General features: G+C 33.5%; 1 protein-coding gene across 2 annotated transcripts in view; it reads right to left on the bottom strand.

The window, feature by feature from the left end:
* Positions 1–22,460, bottom strand: part of LOC129802974 (protein slit) — a 161,958-nt gene that overhangs the window by 15,352 nt on the left and 124,146 nt on the right. For both annotated transcript variants that reach the window (XM_055849240.1, XM_055849241.1), the window contains exons 8-16: positions 20,598–20,739; positions 18,084–18,227; positions 17,679–17,894; positions 13,538–13,695; positions 9,879–10,326; positions 9,436–9,804; positions 7,984–8,055; positions 7,736–7,879; positions 2,824–4,339 (exon numbers count right to left, since the gene is read on the bottom strand). In XM_055849240.1, coding sequence (XP_055705215.1) covers positions 2,824–4,339; positions 7,736–7,879; positions 7,984–8,055; positions 9,436–9,804; positions 9,879–10,326; positions 13,538–13,695; positions 17,679–17,894; positions 18,084–18,227; positions 20,598–20,739 — 3,209 coding nt within the window. The remainder of the gene's footprint in view (positions 1–2,823; positions 4,340–7,735; positions 7,880–7,983; positions 8,056–9,435; positions 9,805–9,878; positions 10,327–13,537; positions 13,696–17,678; positions 17,895–18,083; positions 18,228–20,597; positions 20,740–22,460) is intronic.

Here is a 22,460-nt window from a genome sequence, read left to right as displayed (position 1 = left end):
TTCAGTTAGAACAGTATCATTTTGAGGAGACGGTTTGCAAAACGAAGAGCGAGACATCTTATAGTCTAGTTCGATGGGAAGGAAGCAGCAATTAATTTAAAATTCATTTTATTTAACTCTTCTGTAAAACAATAGTTTATAGACTATATCGTAAAATAAGTTTTTTTTTCAAAGAAAAGTCTCCAAAAATCAGCTCTTAAAAAAGGCTGATTTTTTTAAATTTTTATAATGAAAATTTTAGAAAATATAGTTTAAATAATTTCTTTTATATGCTTGAGAGCTTGGCTTAAATTAAAAATACTTTTTATTATTTTGAAAAAAAAAAAAAAAATGAAAATAATACTGTTTTTTTAGTCTTTGTTGTCCATGTAATCCCTTAAGTAAAATCTACAAATTTAATCATCAATTTCATTTTTAGCTTTTCAAATTAGGCGTAAAGCTGCAATATCATGATTCATTTCACTTTGATGACTTCTACCGTACAACTTGTAGCACTATTACTATTCACTCATACTTATTCTCAGGGTTGGGCGAATTTTTTACATTAAAAAAGTAAAAAAAAGCCTTTAACATGTTCTGCATTTTCAACATGTAAAGTTAAAATGTAAAAAATGTAAAATTGATTGATACCCATCAAATATCAAATTCAATTTTTTTATCTTTTATTCAATCAAAGATTTCGCTGTAATCAGTAAAATATTTTGCGGCTTTTTGCTGGAAAGCTTGTCGTCTAAAATACATGATGAAATTTACTGAAATTTCCAATTCAAATTTTCTACTACCCGGTTGAACCAATATAATAGTAACCATCTAATCTAAACGATTAATAATTTTTGAACTTTTATATCTACATGCTCAGGGAGTTTTCCAATTGTTCTGTGGTTTCTGCTAATCATCAATATTGTAAAAATCATTGAAATTAAGATTTATTTCCTGCTCTCTTCATAACGATAATTTTTTTTGGGAGTTTTGCTATATAACATGTCCAAGACATCACATTCCAGAAAACAAAGTTCATGAAGAGAATCATTATCTCCTTGTTAACACTGTTGTAATAAATGTTTCTGTGATAATATTCTAAAATCCATCGCGCTTCATTATTAAAATGAGACAAATTAAACAAAAATTCACACAGAAATTATGACATTATATTGATTTTCAATAAAATCTGCACAGAATCCGAGTAAAAACGATCTAAATTGCTAAATGTTTCGTTCGAAAGCTGTGAGGATTTTATATTCAATTTTAACCATTTTGTGCTGAAGCTGTGCGCTCTTTACTTGCAATTTTAACCTTTTCGTGTTAAAGCTATGAGTGTATTACATAAAAGTGAAATCATTTTAAGCTCATTGTGCGGGATATTTGAACATAATATTAACCGCTTTACGCTGAAGCAGTGCCGATTCTAGGACTTTAACCATATTTAACTTAAGTCAACTTTTCCATTATTATTGAACTAATAATATTTTATGACTTTTTCGTAATTTAAATCAGTGTTTTTGTGTATCAATGTAACGTTTTTAACACAAGAAATAATGTGAATTTTCTTTTAGTTTTCCTAAGAAAATTACACATTTCTATTAAATATGAGTTGGCTTATCATCAATTATTGTTAATATTTGCGTGATAATTTAGTGTAAATCTCTTACGAAAAACAAAAGAAACTCACATTATTCGAAGGCAAGAACGTTCGAAGGGAGATTACTTTCCCCTATTGTGTTAAATTTATCAATTATCTAGTACAAACAAAAAATAATACCCTTTTATATCAAAATTTCACATTTTAATTGATTTTTTTCAGACTCCGATAGAGTCACCGAATCCAATGGAGTCAACAAGCCTGGAAATAGTTAGTTGACTCTATCGAGGTCCCACTGTAGTAACGTTATTTTACCACAGAGAGTATATTTTATGTGTACAAAATCGATGACTTACTTCACATCAATAGGTTTTCATAACAAAATTTTCTTCTTGATTAATATTGATATTGCTTACAGGAAATGTTTACAAGATCCAAAAATGCTTAATTTTCCTTTTCTACATTTTACATATTTTTTACATGTAAAATGTAAAAACTATTTTTTACTATGTAAAGGCATAACCCTGCGTTGTTCTAAATCTGCTTTCTATAGGTTTCATTCGTTTCATTACATTTATAATGCACTCTGCACGTAAGTATTTCGCGTAAATTGATTAAGGAAATAACTTGCTAAAATTACATAAAAGCATTTCCTGGAAGTAACAGAAAACCAAAAGGCATGAGGAATAAAAGATTCAGAGAGATAAAGCTAATTGAAATAAGTAAATTGTAGGGGAAAGTGTCCATGCCTTCAACGGTCTCAAGCTTTATAATGACTAAATTTTTCCTATGTTTTTCAATAAATATGACTCATCGCACCCATATTTTAAAAACTAGGGGACAGTGTCCTATTTTTAAAACATATTGCGGAGTCACATTTATTCAGAAACAGGAAGAATTTAGTCATTGTAAAGCTTGGGACCGTGCAAAGCATGGGCACTTTCCCCTATATTTGAGAATTCTTTTAAATCCTTAAAAATTCTGTAAAAATCGATTTTTTTTTTATTTTTGTTCCAAAACCTGAAATTTCACCTGTTTTAACAAGGAATTAAAATTGGAGATAGATCCTAGTTCTCTAGAAAACAATCCTGATTTGGTATTAGGAATTACAACCCTTGTTAGATAAATATTTCTATTAAAATATTTATTATTGACTTTGTGAAGGTATCCTGAAAATTTTAATCTGTTAACCCAACCGTGCTATGAGTAATTGCAAACCTAAGGAAAAAAAAATGTGCAATTACCTGCTTGAAAATTTGCGGTGTCTCCTGCATTACATCATCAACCTCTCCCTCATACTCCGAATCGAGGAGGGCGCATCCAGGTGTCACTTTCTGCTGTCTAGCAGCATTCCCAAAGTCCACCTGCTTATGGTTGATCCACACTTCCTTCATGCACCCCTTGAAGCTCGTTATGTTGCGGAGATGCCAATGATTGAAGGCATGCTGTCCTGGCTCCTGTGGTAATCCACCCAGGAACATTGGGGCAGATAGTTTGAGGAAATCTTTGCTGCCCTCATTGATGATAGATCTGGCCAATCCCCGATTAACACGCAATGTGAAATTTTTGTTGATGGCCAGAAGTTCCACCATGTGATATCTCCCATCGGAAACCATCTCGAAGCTGTACATGGTGGACACGGGATAGTTTCCCACGTCATAGCTCACGCGAATTCGTCCGTTGAACAATTCAACAGCCAGGTGTTCCATATGTCCATCATACATGAGGATTCCATTCTGCTGAGTGGTGCTGAAGACAATGGTTACATTGGCTTCGGGTTTCGTCCGAAGGGGTTCCATTTCCACGAAGGAATTATTATGGACAAAGGACAGACTGGTGAGGTACTCACAACGCTTCCCGGAATAGCCAGGAGCACACTTACAGACATAGTCAGCAGATGAGGGATTTGGCTGGAAGCAGACACCATGTTTGCATTCATGGTGCTGACAGGGAGATGTTTGGGGATACATCATGGCCACCATGGGGGCTCCTTCGCAGAATTTCCCCGTAAAATCATCCGGGCACTTGCAAACGTAATCATTGATCCCATCCACACAAATCCCACCATTCTGACACAGATGGTTCTGGCAATCATCAATATTTTCCGAGCAATTGTCCCCCCGGAAACCAGGAGCACATTCGCATGAGTAGTGGGTGAAGTGATCCATGCATTTGGCACCATTGAGGCATGGATTGAAGGTATCCGTGCAGAAGGGGATCTTACTCTCGCACAGTTCACCCGTGAATCCTGCCGGACAGGCGCATGTGTACATTTCCACCCCATCTATGCATGTCCCATTGTTCTGACACTTGTTCTCAGCACAGTCATCGATGTTACTCTCACATCGTGCTCCAGTATACCCTGGAATGCACTGGCAGCTAAATCTACCCTCCTCCAGTACCGAACACGTGGAATTGTGTCGACAGGGATTGCCATAGCAAGCATCAATCATATATTCACAGTGCTCACCATGATACCCAGGCGTACATCGACACTCATATTGGCGCTCCGGAAGTGGATGACACTGGGCATCATTGTGGCAGGGAAATGTGTAGCATGCATCGCACTTGGACAGAATGTCATTGCTGACACGACCACGACAGACAAAATAGCTAGCCGGAGTGGAGAGGAGCAATTTATCACGCATCGTCTCAGGTTCAGCACATCGGGCTATTCCTGGCTCTACATAGTCCAGTTTCACCCACTCCGACAGCCACTTAAGCGAACAATCGCAGTACAGAGGATTGCTGCCCAGAGCACTGGAACAAGAGGGTAGAAAGGGTGTCAAGGGGGTGGCTTATACCACTGAGAATTTCAGTAATAATTTAAGATCTGTGGTGAGAACTTAATCTCCATGTTTATTATTCATGTGCGTAATAAAATATTCAATCCTATAAAATATTTCAATCCTATGGTGTTCTCTGATTGGCAAACTATTTGAATGCTTTTAAGCTCCAGCCAATCAGTGAACGCGAAAGAAACAGAAACTTTATGGGAAAATATTTAATTAGGGAAAGACTTTTAGGCTTCGACACTCTTCTGTATGGCTAGTCTTAAGTCACACATTTCCTGAAAAAATTTGGTCAGATTCATTAAAGGAATATAGGAAAAACCAGTGATAAGCCTAGAGCAGCTTATAGAGGTGAGATTCCTTCATTGCAAATTTGGATTGTGGTAAACTCGAACACAAATTCGTTAAATAATTCTTAAAGGAATGAAAAAAAATTGGTTGAGAAATGCATAAAAGTATCTAAAAATCTTTAAAGTCGATTGTCTCGGAAACTATGAAAATCCGCGAAAAATTTCGTGAGCCACGAAAATCCGCGAAAAATTTCGTGACCCGTGAAAATCTGCGAAAAATTTCATGGCCCATGAAAATTCGCGACATGCGAAATTATTCACGACCCGCGAAAATCCGCGGAAAAGTTCACGACCCGTGAAAATCCGCGAAAAATTTCGTGAGCCGCGAAATCATTCACGACCCGCGAAAATCCGCGGAAAAGTTCACGACCCGTGAAAATCCACCAAAAATTTCGCGAGCCGCGAAAATCCGAGAAAATTTCACGGCCCATGAAAATTCGCGAAAATCCGGGAAATTATTCACGACCCGCGAAAATCCACAAAAAAGTTCACGACCTGTGAAAATCCGTGAAAAAGTTCGCAGCCCGCGAAAATCCGCGAAAAATTTCGCGACACGCGATAAATTTCGTGAGCCACGAAAATCCGCGAAAAATTTCGTGAGCCACGAAAATCCGCGATAAATTTTCGCGAGCCACGAAAATCCGTGAAAAATTTCGCGAGCAACGAAAATCCGCGAAAAATTTCACGGCCCATGAAAATTCGCGAAAAATTTCGCGACACGCGATAAATTTTGTGAGCCAGGAAAATCCGCGAAAAATTTCGCGAGCCACGAAAATCCGAGATAAATTTCGCGAGCGACGAAAATCTGCGAAAAATTTCGCTAGCCACGAAAATCCGCGAAAAAGTTCACGACCCGCGAAATATAATATATATACAGAGTCTACTCAAAGAAAAAAAAAAATATATATATATATATATATATATATATATAATATATATTATATATACAGAGAGAGAGAGAGAAAAATGGCGCGACAGCATGTGTCACGTTGCTTCTCCCGCTTTTTATATATATATATTAAAAAAAAATTATGAAGATATCTCTTTCCAAATGGGAGATATTGCGTACTACGGACGCCCGGACGGCCGGCCGGATACGAAATTGCCGGCTTATGATTTTCGGCATCAGGGATGTTCAAAGCGGGTCCAAGTCAAAATCCCGAAAGCCAAAATCCCGAATTCTTAAAAGTGTTATAGCTACTCCCACGATTGTACGCGCTTGCTGGAGGCAAAGGGAAATTTTCTGTATCTTGGGAAATTATTCTATACATTATCTCCCATATGATTTCATCCCTTTCAGGATTTTGAAAATTCGGGATCTTGGCTTTCGGGATTTTGGCTGACACCGTTCAAAACATAGTTATGCCCTGTGAAGTTCAGCTCGATCGGAGCATCTGTTAGAAAATCGGAGTATCACAATATGTGTGATTATGAAGGAGTCACACCTAATATGAAGTCTTCGAATCCAGATCCAGAGTGTGTGCAAAGCATGAAAGCCTTCCCCTACTTGTGTAGATTATCAGATAAACAAAAATTTGATACATGTAACAATAGTTACTTTAAAATACCTTAAGGAAATTGAAATATAATTAAAAATAGTGAGTATATTGGACAGAGAAACATAAATTTAATCAGAAGACAACATCGGTAAAATAATATCATTCGATTACCATTAATGAATTTTTATAAATGGAAAGAATTTTCGTCTTCAACATATTTTGTCTTTGGCCATTTCGTTTTTGAGGGTCCTTCGTTTTCATAAATTTCGTCTTTGGTACTGTTTTTTCTGAATTATTAGTCTTTGATACAATTTACTTACGGCATTTCGTGTGTGAAAGTAAATCGTCTTCAGAAATTTCGTCTTTGCATATTTCGTCTTTGGTGCATATCCTCGTTTGTACACTTTGGAAACTTTTCGCTTTTGATATCATATATACGAAATATAGGGTAAAGTGTATAATTTGGAATTAGTGTTACAAGTTGGACAATTCGCCGGTACAAGTTGGACATGGCTTTTTTCTTGATAAATACAGTACAAAATTTGTTTTTAAGCACTAGAAACCAAATTATAAAACTAAAGCATTAAAAATATACAAATAAAAATGCAGTACTAAATTTATCAAGATAAAAAGCCCTGTCCAAATTGTACCATTGTCCAATTTGTACCACTGTCCAACTTGTACCACTTTACCCTACATAGACGAAATATCTATGACAATTCGTCTATCAAGGTCTTGTATCTTCATAAAGTTCGTCTTTGCACATTCCGTCTTTGGTAGGGTTCGTTTCTGAATTTTTCGTCTTTGAAATATTTCATATTCGGGGTTTCTTCGTCTTTAGTAATTCGTATTTGAAAATTTCGTCTTTGATGTGGTTCGATTCTGAACTTTTCGTCTTTGGAATTATTTTGTTTTTGGGGATTCTTCGTCTTTAGCAATACGTATTTGAAAATTTCGTCTAAGGTACGGTTAATTTTTGAACTTTTCGTTTTTGATACATTTCGTCTACAAAGGTACGTTGTCTTTATAAATTTCAATTTCAATAAATTTCTTTTTAAAATGAAAAACAAGAAATAAATTGTAATTTTCTAGGCAAAAAAACAAGCTTTGAATTGAATCAGGATCAAAACCTTAATAGCCTTTTACAGTCCAAAAAAAAACAAAGGAATACTTTTATCATCTATTGCAGTCATTTATATCACTGATGTCAGAGATTTCAGAAGTGGGATCTCTATTTTTCTAATCTCAAATCTACTTCTGCAAATAATAGAAATCTGTCCAGGAATATAAATCTCTTTTCCACTGAAAGAAAAAAAACCTCAACTAAACAATTCCACAAATAAATTCATGCAATTCTCCCTCCAAAAATTTTCCCATCTGGAATAGTTTTCCGCTGCATGCCATACGGAACGGACTCATGTGAGGGATTGCGGTGGCATTCTTCAAATTCAAAATATTCCTCGGAAGAGAGATAAAAGTGATGTGGCAGTACGATTACAATTATAAATGACTTACATGTGAGTTATTGCTGTGAGGTCGCTGAAACTGCCGTCCGGAATCTGGGAGATTTGATTGCCATGGAGGGATAGAACACGGAGATTCTTCAGTCCACTGAGCGCATGTCTCTGCACACATTGCAATTTATTGTAACTAATGATTCTGTCAAGTGAAACATGAAATTTTACCATGTTAATTGATTTTCTCTCTCTAGGGCGAAAAATAGTGTGTGTGGGGGCTAAATTGTGGATGATCAAACAACTTACAAGGTTGATAACTTGGAGAGATTGCTGAATGTGTAGTTTGACAGCATGTTTATTTGGTTGTTACTCAAGTCCCTGCATCGTAGATAAGATTTATACATTAGGAAATTGAAAGAAATTTACAGCTAAGTTACTTAGACGTTCCTTTGGAATGTCGTAGTTTATAAAATAAAAGTAATCCAATATTTAACGTGTTATTCTGAGAGGTTTTATCAGATGTTCTCAATGAGTTTTACTGGAAAAATAGGCCACGCCTTCTATGAAAACTGTATGACCAATTGCGTTATACCTCAGCGTTCTTCAAACTTTACCTCTGTGTTCGTGGGCGAGCTACGTTTTGGAACAAATTCGTTACTAATATTGATTATCTTTTTGAGTCTCGTAAAATAAACAAGATTGTACTAAAAATTATGGTGTCCGTGGTCGAGCTAATTCTTGGAACAAATATGTGCCGAAATTTTTTACCGTATTGGCGTGGCATTGCAGTAATTGCTTGGATATTTTATCTCGGCTGAAGTATATTTGTTATTTGTAAATTTTTCGAAACATTTAATTTAGTGAATTCAATTCAATTTAGTAGGTTTAAAGGACTGTCAATAAAATTTTATTTTTGATTGAATACATTAATTTTCCATCATCTGAAAATTCCTATTACGAATTTTTATCATGTTTCTTATACACAGAAAAAATATTTTGTAAAAATGTTCGTAAATGTTTGTGAATTCCTATGGGAGAGTTACAAAATGCTCGTGAATCGTATAACCCACAAACATGTTCGTAAAAGTTTGTACTTTTTCACAAACATTGTTCGTAAAATGATCATTTGACAAAAAATGTACTTTCACAAATATTTGTTCGTAAATGTTCGTAAACACACAAAAAATGTTCGTAAAATTTTGTCATTTGTTCGTAAATATTTGTTATCCTGTCGAACATTTCACGAACATTTACGAACAAATGACAAAATTCTACGAACATTTTTTGTGTGTTTACGAACATTTACGAACAAATGTTTGTAAAAGTACAGAAAATGTTCGTCAAATGATCATGTTACGAACAATGTTTGTGAAAAAAGTACAAACTTTTACGAACTTGTTTGTGGGTTATACGTTTCACGAGCATTTCGTAACTCGTCCATAGGAATTCACAAACATTTACGAGCATTTTTACAAAATATTTTTTCTGTGTAGAACTTTATAGAATTTTTGGTTCTAAAAACACGAATTATTTGTTATCTGGGTTACAACCTTAAAAAAGGAAATTATAAAACTTACAACATTCCAAACATAAAAAAAGTTTGCTTAACATTATTTCGTAAAAGTTCGTTAAAAGGATGTTCTTTCGTCAATTTGACATTTTTTTCGCTTTAGAAAAATAAAGAACATCCTTTTGACAAACTTTTACAAACATTGCTACAAACCTTTTCTTTAAGTGTAAAATAATCGATATACTTACAGCCGTGTTAAACTCTTGAGATGACTTATTCTGTCTGGATGAATCATGGTAATTTCATTTGATTCAAGATACAGTTCTGATGTCTCAGCAGGAATGCCTTTGGGTATTTCTTTAAGTTTATTCCTTGAACACCTCACCACAGTACCAAGACACGTGCACTGTGGTGGACAGTAACCCTCCCCGAGACATCCCTGGTCAGCATCACTCGTGCACTTGAATTCATGATGTGGCAATTCTCTCAATGGCACATCAACCACCTTCGGTGGGGCTGCACATCTGGGATTAGCTCCCGACAGCCCCCGCTTCTTCAGCCAATCTGAGAACCATGCCAAATGGCAGTTGCAATTGAATGGATTTGATCCCAAATTTCTGCAAACAAGAGATACTTTAGCCAAATGCAGTCCATTAGTGGAGAGACTTCAGTCTCTTAAATAAATATTTACAGGGTATGGAGAGATGTTAGATAGTCAAATGACCCAGGCATAACGCATGATATCGAATTATCGTAGAGGGAGAGAGACTTCAAATTGTGCAGACCGAGGAACATCTTGTTGTGTATCTCTGGAATTTTATTTTCTGCCAACACGAGATCCTGTATCTTCGATGCACCCTCAAAGGAATTCCGTTCGATTCCTGTTATTTTATTGCGTCTCAAATCCAATTTCACCAAATTGGGTAGTCGTCCAAACAAACCATCAGACTTTATGCGACCCAAGTCATTGTCATTTAGCAGGAGTTCGGTGGTGTGCAGGGGAATGTCACGGGGAATCTCCTTTAAACCCCTCGCTGAACAATCCACCGTGGTACGTTCACAGTGACACACGGCAGGACATTCAACATCAATGCGACATTCACCCGCATGGCGTGTCTTGTAGTCATCACCATTTGTGCCTAGAGATCGTTCAATTGGAAATGAACATAATTGGCTTTTACACCCCTTACGACTTTTATTGTAGAATCATCTTGGATTTTTTTTTTCTAAATTATAGAGCTTTCTAAGTGCATTCCGTTCATATACCGTCGTTGCGGGTGACTTTGGACTCTGCTGTTTGTGAGACTTTCATTAATTCTAACACTTATTGATAGTCTTCACCGATCCTGTCTACCATGTCAACACTGACTGAGAGAGAAATCCGAAAAAGTTAAAATAACATTCCGGAAATGTTAATTTTACCCTGCATTATTGATCCGAAATCGGTGTAAATATAACCCTTTTTAGGTGTATTAGGGGTTAAATTAACCCTTTTTCATGTTAATTTTACCCTTAAAAAGGTGTAAAATTAACATTAAAAAATGTTGATATATTTTTACACCTAAAAAGTGTTAAAGTTACGAGGAAAAAAAGTTAATCGCACCCTCTTTTTTCTCAGTGTAGGGATATGTTATGTACCAAGTAAGGTACAATGATCCTCAAAAGGATACTTGTAGTTTCAGTAATAGTCAACGAAATGCAAATATAGGTATTTTGTCAAAAAAAAACAGCTCCGTGAAAAAGTTATCTGGAGGTTCAATTCCAAAATCGATTTCAGAGTAGTAATTTGCCCAAATCTATTCTAAATTTATCTGGCAAGAACGGCAAGAATAATCCACTTCGATTTCCTTCATTTTTTTAATTAAAATACTTTTTTTCACTATTAATTTCCTAAGAACGCATGATTTATGTTATAACATTGCATATAATGATCTTTCTAAAGCTTTATTGTAGAAGTATTTGGATAAAAATTATCCAATTTTTTGGGAACTTAAGATAAAATGACCGAAATCTACAAGATGACGTGGTCGCCAGCTAGATTTGACGTTTCTGTCCGCCCATTTTGAATAACTGTCAAAACAAAAATCTCATCCGATTGAGCTGAAATTTTAGTATGTTCCAGCTGAAGTCAAGGCCTTTTCAGAACATATATAAAATCCGACCTACGTCTAACGATTATCTGGATACAGAGGCTCCGAGTTCAAAATTTTGACACTTTCACGAATACATACAACTACTGGGAGCTTCTTTTATCGAAACCATCACAAAAAAACACAGTGCTATCGTTAGGAGATGAGATCTAACAAACAAACAAAAATAAAAGTAATGTTTTTGTTTTATAACAGCATATAATTTGAGGATCTGGAGAACTGTTTTTGCAAAGATGAAAAAATAAAAAAATAAATAAGTACACTTTTCGTTTATTTTTTTAATTATGTAAGAGTAAATAAATATGTAAAATAAAAGCTTCAACCATTTTTAATGGTTACTGAGGCATTTCGTTCAGGTTCTAAAATTCAGGATTAGAAAATAGAGATAGCCAAAATATGAATATTTCAAAATTTTAAACTTTGAGCCTCTGTATCTTGGTAAATGCTTAACGTACACTGGAACATAGATACGTTCTGAAAAGGTCTTGACATCAGTTACATCATACTAAAATTTCAACCCAATCGGACCAGTTTTATTTTTTGACAGTTATTCAAAATGGTGGACAGAAACGTCAAATAAAGATTGCGACCACCTCAACTTGTAGATCTCGTGCATCTTACCCTTACTGTGTTATCACACTTGCACATTAAAATTTTAATATGATTCACATTAATTTTCGCTGGAGAGAGTCCAAATGTGTAATTTGTGTGTTTCAATCATTTTATAGTCAAAATTTGATCTACTTGTTGATAAAAAGGTAGACTTGGCCCGCAAAATTTGATATAAATTGATTTATAGCATTAATGCGAAAAATTAATGCGATTTTCTCTTTAATTTTTTAATGTGAAAAATATTTATGCTTTAGGTAAATTTAAGTTAATTTTTGCAGGCCAAGTCCACTTCTTTATCAATAAATTGAAAAACCCAAAATATTAAGTGACTCAAAGACACAAATAACATATTTAAACGCTCACAAGCGACAATTAAGGTGAATCACATTAATGTGCAAGTGTGATAACGCCGTTAGACGTGAAGATCGTCATTGTCGTTTATTATCAGAAATTGTTGATTTTTTAGCATTCATTAAAAAGTGCAAAGTCACCCGTACCTTATCCCAAGTGCAAGCCTTTTTTTTGATTTTTTTCTAACATAGTAAAATTTTATAAAATCAATGCTAGTGGCACAAAATCCATTCATTAACAACTGAATACAAATAATTTTATCCATTCACCCCCCTGCCTTCACTTTAACATCCCACTGTTAGAGGCCAAAGTTGAAAAATAGTGAAAAAACGTGCAAAGTCACCCGCAACGACGGTAATCTAGCGAATATTGCAATAATCATTTCGAGATTCGTTAATTTCTTTCGGATTTTTAAGATTAAATATTTTAAGTTTAGATAGTATTTTTGGAAGAAAAAGGAGACTTTGAAATGAATTTGAATTGAATATCAGTTCATTTCGTTCAAAATCCGGAAAGCTTTCGAAGGTTATGTTCAGCCTAACCTCACATTTTTTGATAATTTCTAAACTATAAACTAAGTCGAGAGTCAGACTGAATAATGTCTTGATATTTTGAGATTAGAAGTACAGTGCCCTCTCTCTAATCCGGATCGCCGTAATCCGGACGAGTTATCGACGGTTACCTTTAAAATCATTTTGAGGTTATGTATGCATGTGTGTTCAGCAATGAGAATGAATTATCCTGTGAAGTATTTGTTCAATAAATGAAGTATAACAGCATAGAATTCTCTAATTTTGTCCTTTTAAACTTCTTTAAAACTTTTATTCTAATTCTCGGAAAAAAACCTTGTATTATATTTTCAAGACGTTGAACAAATTCAAAAAATCCATCCGGATTACGAAGCGGACATGTGTCAAATTGTCTCCCAATCATCCGGATTACGAAGCGGGCACTGTAATTGATGGTGAATGAAAAAAACCTATTTGCTCAGTTCAATTTCTACAAAAAAGAGTAAAATCTTCTAGGTTAGACTTAACAGAACCTCAAAGTTTTCAAATTAACCGATTCGTCGGATTCGTCAAATAAAAGAGAGCGACAACCCGTTTCATTCAAATAGAATTCAAAGCAACAAAAGCTCTATAACTCGAAAAATTCACTTTTGACTCTTCACAAATTATTGTGAATGTTGATAGTCCACCCTCTCAAATTCCAATGTGTGTATAAAATTCTTAATTACATTTGAACTTATCATCTCGCAACACATCTATTCTGCGTCGATGCATGCGCTTCGGGGATTCACAGCGGGCTCCACTTGTCTCAATGGGATTCCTATGCAGATAATCGGCCAACCACCGCAAATTGCAATCGCATATAAATGGATTCTTCGCCAAATGACTGAATGGTGAGGATGAACAGCAAACGAACAAAAAAAAATAGGGAGAGAAAAAATAACAAGAGATACTGTAAGTCACATGGATTTGTTGTTTGGCCACTGCTAAATCGCTTTGGGTCTTTTTTTTTCTCCGGATCCCAAGTATTTTGTGTGCCCAGAAGCTCTTAAATATACCAAAAAGCTTAGAGTGTAAATTGTTGGATGGGGAGAATTTGGTGAGAGTCGACACGACCCAAATTCACATTCATTTTCCCAACCTCCATTCCTTCCCATGCTTTTGGAACAACCATCTCTCACTCCTGTATATACCCTTTCATTTCTTTTTCCCACACTTTTCACCTTTTTCCTTTCTGACAAAACACTTTCATGAATCTCTTTTGAATTTTACAGTATACACAGAAAGAAAATTTTATGGTATGTTCTAAGAAATTGATATTTAAATCTAGATTAAGAAAATTTCATGCAATTTGCCTACGAATTCAAAAAAAATGGATTTTCAAGAAGGTAAAATGGGTATTCCTAAAATTTGAGATATTTATGCCACCTCACTTTTAAGCTCCGCCCTTATATTCTCTTTAGATACGCCCCTCTAGAAAGATGAATCCAATGAAACTTAATACACCTACTTCTAAATAAGTAGTAGATATTATTCCAACCGATATGATGCTTTCACTCATTACTTTTCATATCACACCCAATTTCCTCAATAACAACAAAATAAGCCACGCCCATCTGAAAAATTTGTCATGGAAAATCAAAGTATTTTTAAATATTTGAAATATTTAAATGGAATTTCCTCTTCTATCTGTCTTATCTGTTTCGTTTATGAAAAAAACACAATTAAGAATTTATGAAGAGGATGATGTATACAAGTGGGCGTGGCATCAAAATAGGTGGATCATTATCAAGCTTTTTATTTACTTATCAAATAACGCCATAACGCCTTTTTAACGAAGTTAAGAGATTAATTATAGATTAAAAAAAAAGTCTTTTTCCCTGTTATTCCAAGTTTTACACAGTTTTATTCTCGTTTTGCAAAATACTTAACTCAAGTTTTAATGAAATGTTGCAAAAAGGGCGGAGTCTATTTTAGCAGAAAAAATATACTAATCAGGAATTTAACTTTTAGAATCAAAGAAATACATCTGAAAATCAGTTTTGATTTTGATGTTAGACCAAGTTTTTCACATTGTCTTATTCTAGAAATACTATTTTACACGCCAGAATAAGTTTCAATAATAAATCATTTTAGTCACGCCTCTTTTGGAAACTGTAGTCAATTAAATTTCAATTAATTTATTCCCAAAATCTAATAATATAGATAACACATGCTCCTCCTTAAAAAAAAACGCTTTTAATTTCCATTAACAGTAGATGGGCATTATTTATATAAAAAATAAGCCACGCCCCTTAAAATTGCCACTTATGTGCAGTGCCGGATTTAGGTGGGTTCCCTGAGGCCACGGCACCGGGCCTCCACATCTTAGAAATCTATAATAGCTACAATTGTCAGGAAATAAAAATTATTAACAAAAAAACTGCAAATTGAATTGCTATTAGCGATTAGAGCATTTAATGTCACGACCCCCTGTCTTGCGATATTTTCAATTTTTTTTTTTAAATCTAAAATCTGCTCTAATAGTCGTAGGGCAAGGGCTCATCATTTTGGACAGGGAGAGTGCTTATAAACATTAATGCTTTAAGTTTGAAGTGCGATATTTTCAATACTAATTGATTTTTTTGTTACCCTCTTGCCAGAAGGGTTGTTTAGAAACTTGGCAAGGGTTTATCGTCTTTCTTTTTACTAAAATTAGTTTTAATACGTTTAAAAATGTATTGATATACAGAAGTGAATTTGACTCAAATTTTGGACACCTTGGTCATTAATTTGAACAATTTGGCTGTAAATTTGGACAGCTCATTCGCCTCAATAGGATGCTCATTGTTTTTCATTTCATGAACCAATCTTACCAAGTCTTCTTCCTGTTCATGTAAGGGAGACGTAGAATGTCACAAGAAGCCCAGAAATTTGCTATATCATTCATTAAAGTGAGTTGACTTCAGTACTCCAAGTGCGCGCGGATTCACGCATTCCTTGACCCTTTCCGGGAGGCTTTCGAAGTTTTTTTCACTACATCCCGTTCGAATAGAGATGATGCTCCTTTGTTTCTTCAGGCATTTGTCCAACCTAGTCATCATAAAAACTAAAACTTCACGAAATTTCGTGAGAAAAACACCTGTCCAAATTAAGAAGTATCACCTCATTGGTTAATCTCTGGGAAAATTGTCCATTTTTCACACGAAAAACGTAATTCACAAGGCAAATCTCAATTCAGGTCAAATGTACAAATCACCATTAACGTAAATCAACACAATATTCAATGAATATTTAATAATATCACTTAAATCATTATATCATATTTCTCGTAAGCAATAGCTGAATTTTCAATAAAGCAATTTTAACTCAAATATATTCAAAATTTAACTATTCAGTGTTAAAATCTTCCAAAAAGGAACAAATATTAAAATAGAATTCATTATTAATCAAATATTAAAGTAATAATCTATAATTTTAATCAATTTAATTTTAGTGTCCAACTTTACCCTCAAAGTGTCCAATTTTAGAAACTGTCCAAAATTATGAGCTCTTACCCTAATTCTTAATATTTCTTGATGAAATCACTACAAAATATTTTTAAAGGTATCTTAAAGCTTTTAAAGGTATTGTGCTCTCGAATCTGAGAATTTAGTAAAATCTCTGGTTTTGCGTATTTTTTGTATCAATCTGTTAAATTTATATAAATGAATTGAATCAGAGTTCGAATCACTCAAAATTTCAATGATATAATTTCAGAGAACTTGTCTAATTTATAGGCAAAAACTTGAAGAATTCTACTGTTTTCTCGATATAGTTCCTCAAAGTAAAAACAAAATCAGGTTTTGAATTTATTTAAAGATAAGGTAAAAATACTTGATAGTTAGAATTATCCTTTTGTTTTGCCAATAAATCGTTTAAGGCCGATTGTGTCCCCCTAAAAATGTTCCTACGGTCATCTAAAGTTATGTTTTGCTCTGAAAAGTTCGAAATTTTTTTTAGTCCTCAATTTTTGATATTTTCGTTCTTAAAGGGTTAAAGCAAAATATGAAAGTTCTTAGAAAGCAATATAAATCGAGAACTTCTAAAAACTTTTCAAGAGAAATCTTGTTTTCTCATCAAGTCCGAATGGAGAAATACAAATAAATGGAAAATACATTTACAGAGTGAGAGTTACACTGTACATTCCTCACGACGCAACGTCTATTTAGAGGCCACGCCCACTTTTTTTTAAAATATGTTTTGTCTTGATTAATGTACAAAGCTTTAGCAAAGCTGAAAGGTAGTGGGAAGAACCAGACATATTTCTGAGATTTTTTCTTATACCCAATTTACAATTTTTTCAAACATAACACTTGTAAGGGGCGTGGCATATTTGCTCAAAAGCGAACTTTTATTTCTTTCTGGATTAAAAGTTACAAAAGTAGTTTTTTTATGAATATCGCTTCAATGAATGTTGAAAATGTCAGCAATCAAATGGGCGTAATCTAAAATCACTTATGGGCGGGGCTTATTTAAGAGATCAAATGTTACCTACTCGTGAAATACTAAACCATCACATTTTTTTTCTGTGTAGTCTATAAATTTTCACGCGATATAAAGGAGTGAAAATTCCAAGGATATAACATCTTCAACAAATATCTCATAAAATATTTATCAGTCAATTTAATATGAAAGAAGACATTTTATGCAATGGAACTGTAAAAGTCCAAAAATATGTAACTTAAAAGCTTCTGTTCTCAAAAGACATCTCCCCATCTTCAAGTGATAAATTCCACCCGCCCAAAAAAAAAAAGGAGCAAAGAGAGAAAAAGTATGTGTGAAAACAGGAATAAAGGCACTATATAATGGAAAAGATACAAATTGAAAGTATAAGGAAATGTTACTTACAGTGTCTGAATGCTTTTCATAGAATCAAAAGTACCATTTGCCAGTGATTGTATATTGTTGTCGTAGAGAGATAGCAAACTCAGACTGTGCAAATCTCTAAAAGTGTCCTTCCGTATACAATTGATTTCATTGGCATTGAGAAGGAGTAGCTGGAGGGATGTGAGACCCTTGAAGACACCGCTGGGCAGATCTTTGATTTTATTCCCATAGAGAATTCTACCCAAGAAAGAGAAAAGTTAGGGGAAGGCAAAAAAATTGGCTGTATAGAGAGAAATCCGATCTTCAAGTGCTTTTATTGCTTTTTAAGCTTTTTCATATGGCGGCAGGAATGTTTGTGAAATCTTCTCCAAATTGGTGTTTCTTATTGAATAAATAGAAATAAGCACAAGATAGGAATGTACTCACAGTGAAGCAAGTGCTTTCAATCCACTAAACGCATCATGAGCAACACGGGAAATGTTGTTGTTGGACACATCGATTCTTCTCAGGCGACGATAATTTGCAAAAGCTCTCGGTGGCAATTCTGTGATATAATTTTGTTCCAGTCGTCTGCAGGAAAATTACAAAATTAACAAAAAATAGAGAAAAATGACAGGCTGATGAGCTTATTCTGTTTCACAACTTTATGGATGATGTTCAAAGTGTAATAGTATGGTTGCTCGAAAGGAAAAGATTGCGTTTATTTGTCATATATAATTCAATTCCAAAAAACAAATGGTCAGTAAAAAGTCAAAAGTGGTCAGCAGAAAATCAAATTTGATCAGCAAATAATTCGAAATAATCAGCAAAAATGTTCAATTTTGTCAGTAAAAAGTAAAATTTTGTCAGTAAAAAGTTAAATTTGGTCAGTAAAAACTTCGAATTGATCAGTAGATATATTTGAGTTGAGCAGTAAAAAATCAAAAATTAATCAGCAAAAAATTAAAAATGATCAGTAAAAAGAAAATATGGTCAGTAAAAAATTAAAAGTAGTCAGCAAAAAATTAAAAATGATCAGTAGAAATATTCGTATTGATCAGTGAAATATTAAAAAGTGGTCATCAAAAAATTAAAAATGAGCAGTAAAAAATAAAAATTGGTCAGCAAAAAATTAAAAGAGGTCAGTAAAAAAAAGTGGTCAGTAAAAATAAAAATTGGTCAGTAAAAATTAAAAGTAAACAGTAAAAAATTAAATGTGGTTAGTAAAAATTAAAAGTGGTCAGTAAAAAATTAAATGTGGTCAGTAAAAATTAAAAGTGGTCAGTAAAAAATTAAAAGTGGTCAGTAAAAAATTAAAAGTGGTCTGTAAAAAATACATATTGGTCAGTAAAAAATTAAAAACGAGCAGTAGAAAATATAAATTGGTCAGTAAAAAATTAAGTGGTCAGTAAAAAATAAAAATTGGTCAGTAAAAAATTAAAAGTGAACAGTAAAAAATTAAATGTGGTCAGCAAAAAATTAAGTGGTCAGTAAAAATTAAAAGTAAACAGTAAAAAATTAAATGTGGTCAGTAAAAAATTAAAAACGAGCAGTAGAAAATATAAATAGGTCAATAAAAAATTAAGTGGTCAGTAAAAAATAAAAATTGGTCAGTAAAAAATTAAAAGTGAACAGTAAAAAATTAAATGTGGTCAGTAAAAAATTAAAAGTGGTCAGTAAAAAATTAAAAGTGGTCAGTAAAAAATTAAAAGTGGTCTGTAAAAAATATAAATTGGTCAGTAAAAAATTAAAAACGAGCAGTAGAAAATATAAATTGGTCAGTAAAAAATAAAATTTGATCAGTAAAAAATAGAAAGTGATCAGCAAAAAATTAAAAGTGGTCAGTGACCTTTTTTTACTGACCATATTTAATTTTTCACTGATCACTTAATTTTTTGCTGACCACTTTCTTTTTACTGACCATTTTTTATTTTTTGCTGATCACTTGATTTTCTACTGATCAAATTTTATTGTTTACTTCTCATTTTTAATTTTTTACTGACCATATTTTATTTTTCACTGATCATTTTTTATTTTTTTGCTGACCAGTTTTTGTTTTTTACTGACCATTTTTCATTTTTTACTGCTCATTTTTAATTCTTTGCTGATCAATTTTTAACTTTTTAGTGATCATCTCGAATATTTCTACTGCTCGTTTTAAATTTTTTGCTGACCACTTTTTATTTTTTACTGCACATTTTTAATTTTTTGCTGCTTTTTTTAAATATTTTTACTGATCATTTTTAATTTGCTACTGACCAAATTCAATATTTTTACTGCTCATTTTAAATTTTTTACTGACTACTTTTTATTTTTTACTTACCACTTTTTGTTTTTTACTGATCATCTTTTACTTTTTACTGATCATGTTTTATTTTTCACTGATCACTTTTTACTTTTTACTGAGCATGTTTAATTTTTTGGTGACCACTTTTCATTTTTTACTGACCTCTTTTAATAAAGTACTGCTCTTTTTTAATTTTTTACTGATCTTTTTAAACTTTTTGCTACCCTTTTTTTATTTTTTACTGACCTTTTTTATTTTTACTGTTCATTTCGAATTTTTTGCTGATCAATTTTTACTTTTTACTGCTCGTTTATTCAATGCCTAATTCAATTGCTCAATATTATCCTTAAATGTTCTAGCTAAATAAAATTAAATAAAAAATAACTTGGAATAAACTCAGCTTTCCCCTATTTAAATATTTTCAACAAATCTCATCGAGAAGTTGATGCGTGAAGTTGTGAAGAAAAGTTTTAATAAAATGCAGAAAGGAAAGCAAAATCCCAGCATTTCAAACCAGGAAGTGAATAAAATAGTTTTCAACTGTATCTTTAAATTTTTTCGGGGTAGAGAAAGGGCAAAATCATCCACATGGAGCTTTTCATTTCTCATGGTAAATAAATTTATTTTTTATTTTTTTGGTTGAAAGAAGGGATTGTATAACTTTTCCAACTTACAGTTCAGTGGTGTCTTCAGGAAGTGAAGTTGGTACACTGGATAGACTTTTCTCCCGGCAGTCAACAATACCATCAGCACAGCGACACGGATGGGGGCATGAACTCCTTGCTCCACACTCCATTTGTGCATTTTCCGCCAAACCTTTTTTTTTGTGTGTAAAAGTGAGAGGAGAACCACATTGGAGAAATTTAATTACATCAAGTCAAACCAATATTGGAAGGTAGAAACAACTGGCCCAAGTGCACAATAATAACAAATTGAAAATTAATAGTTTTCAACTATTTCCCCCCCACACAAGTATTGAATTCAATTAACGACCCCATCCATTTGAAAATTCTTTGCACTCTAAACTATAAAACGGCTGACGAAGTGTTTCTGCACATTTCAATTGCTGTGCGGGCTTGTGATTGCTTTTTCGTGAAAATAATTACAAAAGCCACCAAATCAACAAGCAAACACCGCACAATTTTGCTATCAATACCCTTCGTCAGGCTACATAATTTATAAAATTACCTCCACCGTCACCACGTGTTTATACGACGTCGACGATCGCCCTTTCGATCAAGCGGAAAGGGATACCACCACCCCCCAAATGGTATACAATACACCCAGGGAAGTGATATGTTGAGCAAAATGGAAAATGTTTTGGGGGGATGGAAAATTAACACTTGGTGAGAAAGACGCCAAATATATTGCATTATTTCTCGCCTCAATTCATTTGCATTATCGCAGAAGGGGATACAATATACATGCAATGAGTAAGGGGAAAAATTAGCAGTTTGGGAGCTTTAATATAAAATATCATACACATAAAATGAACTATTTAAGATCCGAAACAGAGTGTTGCAAAGCATCCCAATTTTTCCGAATGCTTTAATTCGTGACTTTGCGAAAGCTTTCAGGCTTCGTACACATTCTGGCTTCGAATACCTCATATTTTTCCCATATTCCTTCACTGAGAGAAATCCGAAAAAGTTAAAATAACATTCTGGAAAAGTTAATTTTGCCCTGCAGTATTGATCCGAAAACGGTGTAAATATTACCCTTTTTAGGTGTATTAGGGGTTAAAGTTACTCTTTTTCATGTCAATTTTACCATTAAAAAGGTGTAAAATTAACACTAAAAATGTTGATATTTTTACACCTAAAAAGTGTTAAAGTTATGAGTAATAAAAGTTAATCGCACCCCTGTTTTTTTCTCAGTGTTTAATGAATCTGACCTAGGGGAAACTAAGGCACTACCCACTGGGGTAGCACCAAATAATCCGATTTTTTAATCGAATATTCAACTTCAGAGGACAAAATTTATAGAAATTTGTGCACTAAGAAAAAATCTGTAGAGTTGAAACAACTGTACGGACAAGTTGAATTAACTCTACGAATATCGATGTAATTGTTACTATTTTTCGTTGTAAAATTTAGTAAATAGAGTTGAAACAACTCTGCGTGCGAGTTGAATTATCTCGTCAAATATCGATGTAATTATTACTCTTTTTCGATGTAAAATTTCATCTCGACTGAAGTATATGCTTAAGTGTTTTCGTTTTAAGAATATACTTCAGTCAAGAAGATTTTCGAGTGACAAACCTCATAGGGAGCATCAACTAGAAATATGCCTAACAGTGTTTCATGAAGACATGTGCGTGCACCATACGTGATATTTCGCTCGGAACATAGGGAACTTGAGATCAAGAAAATAATCATAAAGAAAATGATAAACTAAAAGAAAACATAAAATTGCAAAATCTATTCATTTTGGGATTTGAAAGAGTTATTTTAACTCCAAAAAAGATTTTTTTTAACTCTTGGAACGAGTTATTTAAACTCTTAAAATGAGTTATTTTCAGTCTTAAAAAGAGTTAT

The sequence above is a fragment of the Phlebotomus papatasi genome, chromosome 2 (genome assembly GCF_024763615.1).
Source record: "Phlebotomus papatasi isolate M1 chromosome 2, Ppap_2.1, whole genome shotgun sequence".
Lineage (NCBI taxonomy): Eukaryota > Metazoa > Arthropoda > Insecta > Diptera > Psychodidae > Phlebotomus > Phlebotomus papatasi.
The sequence above is the reverse complement of the archived record's forward strand: the minus strand, read 5'-3'. Positions and strand labels throughout refer to the sequence as shown.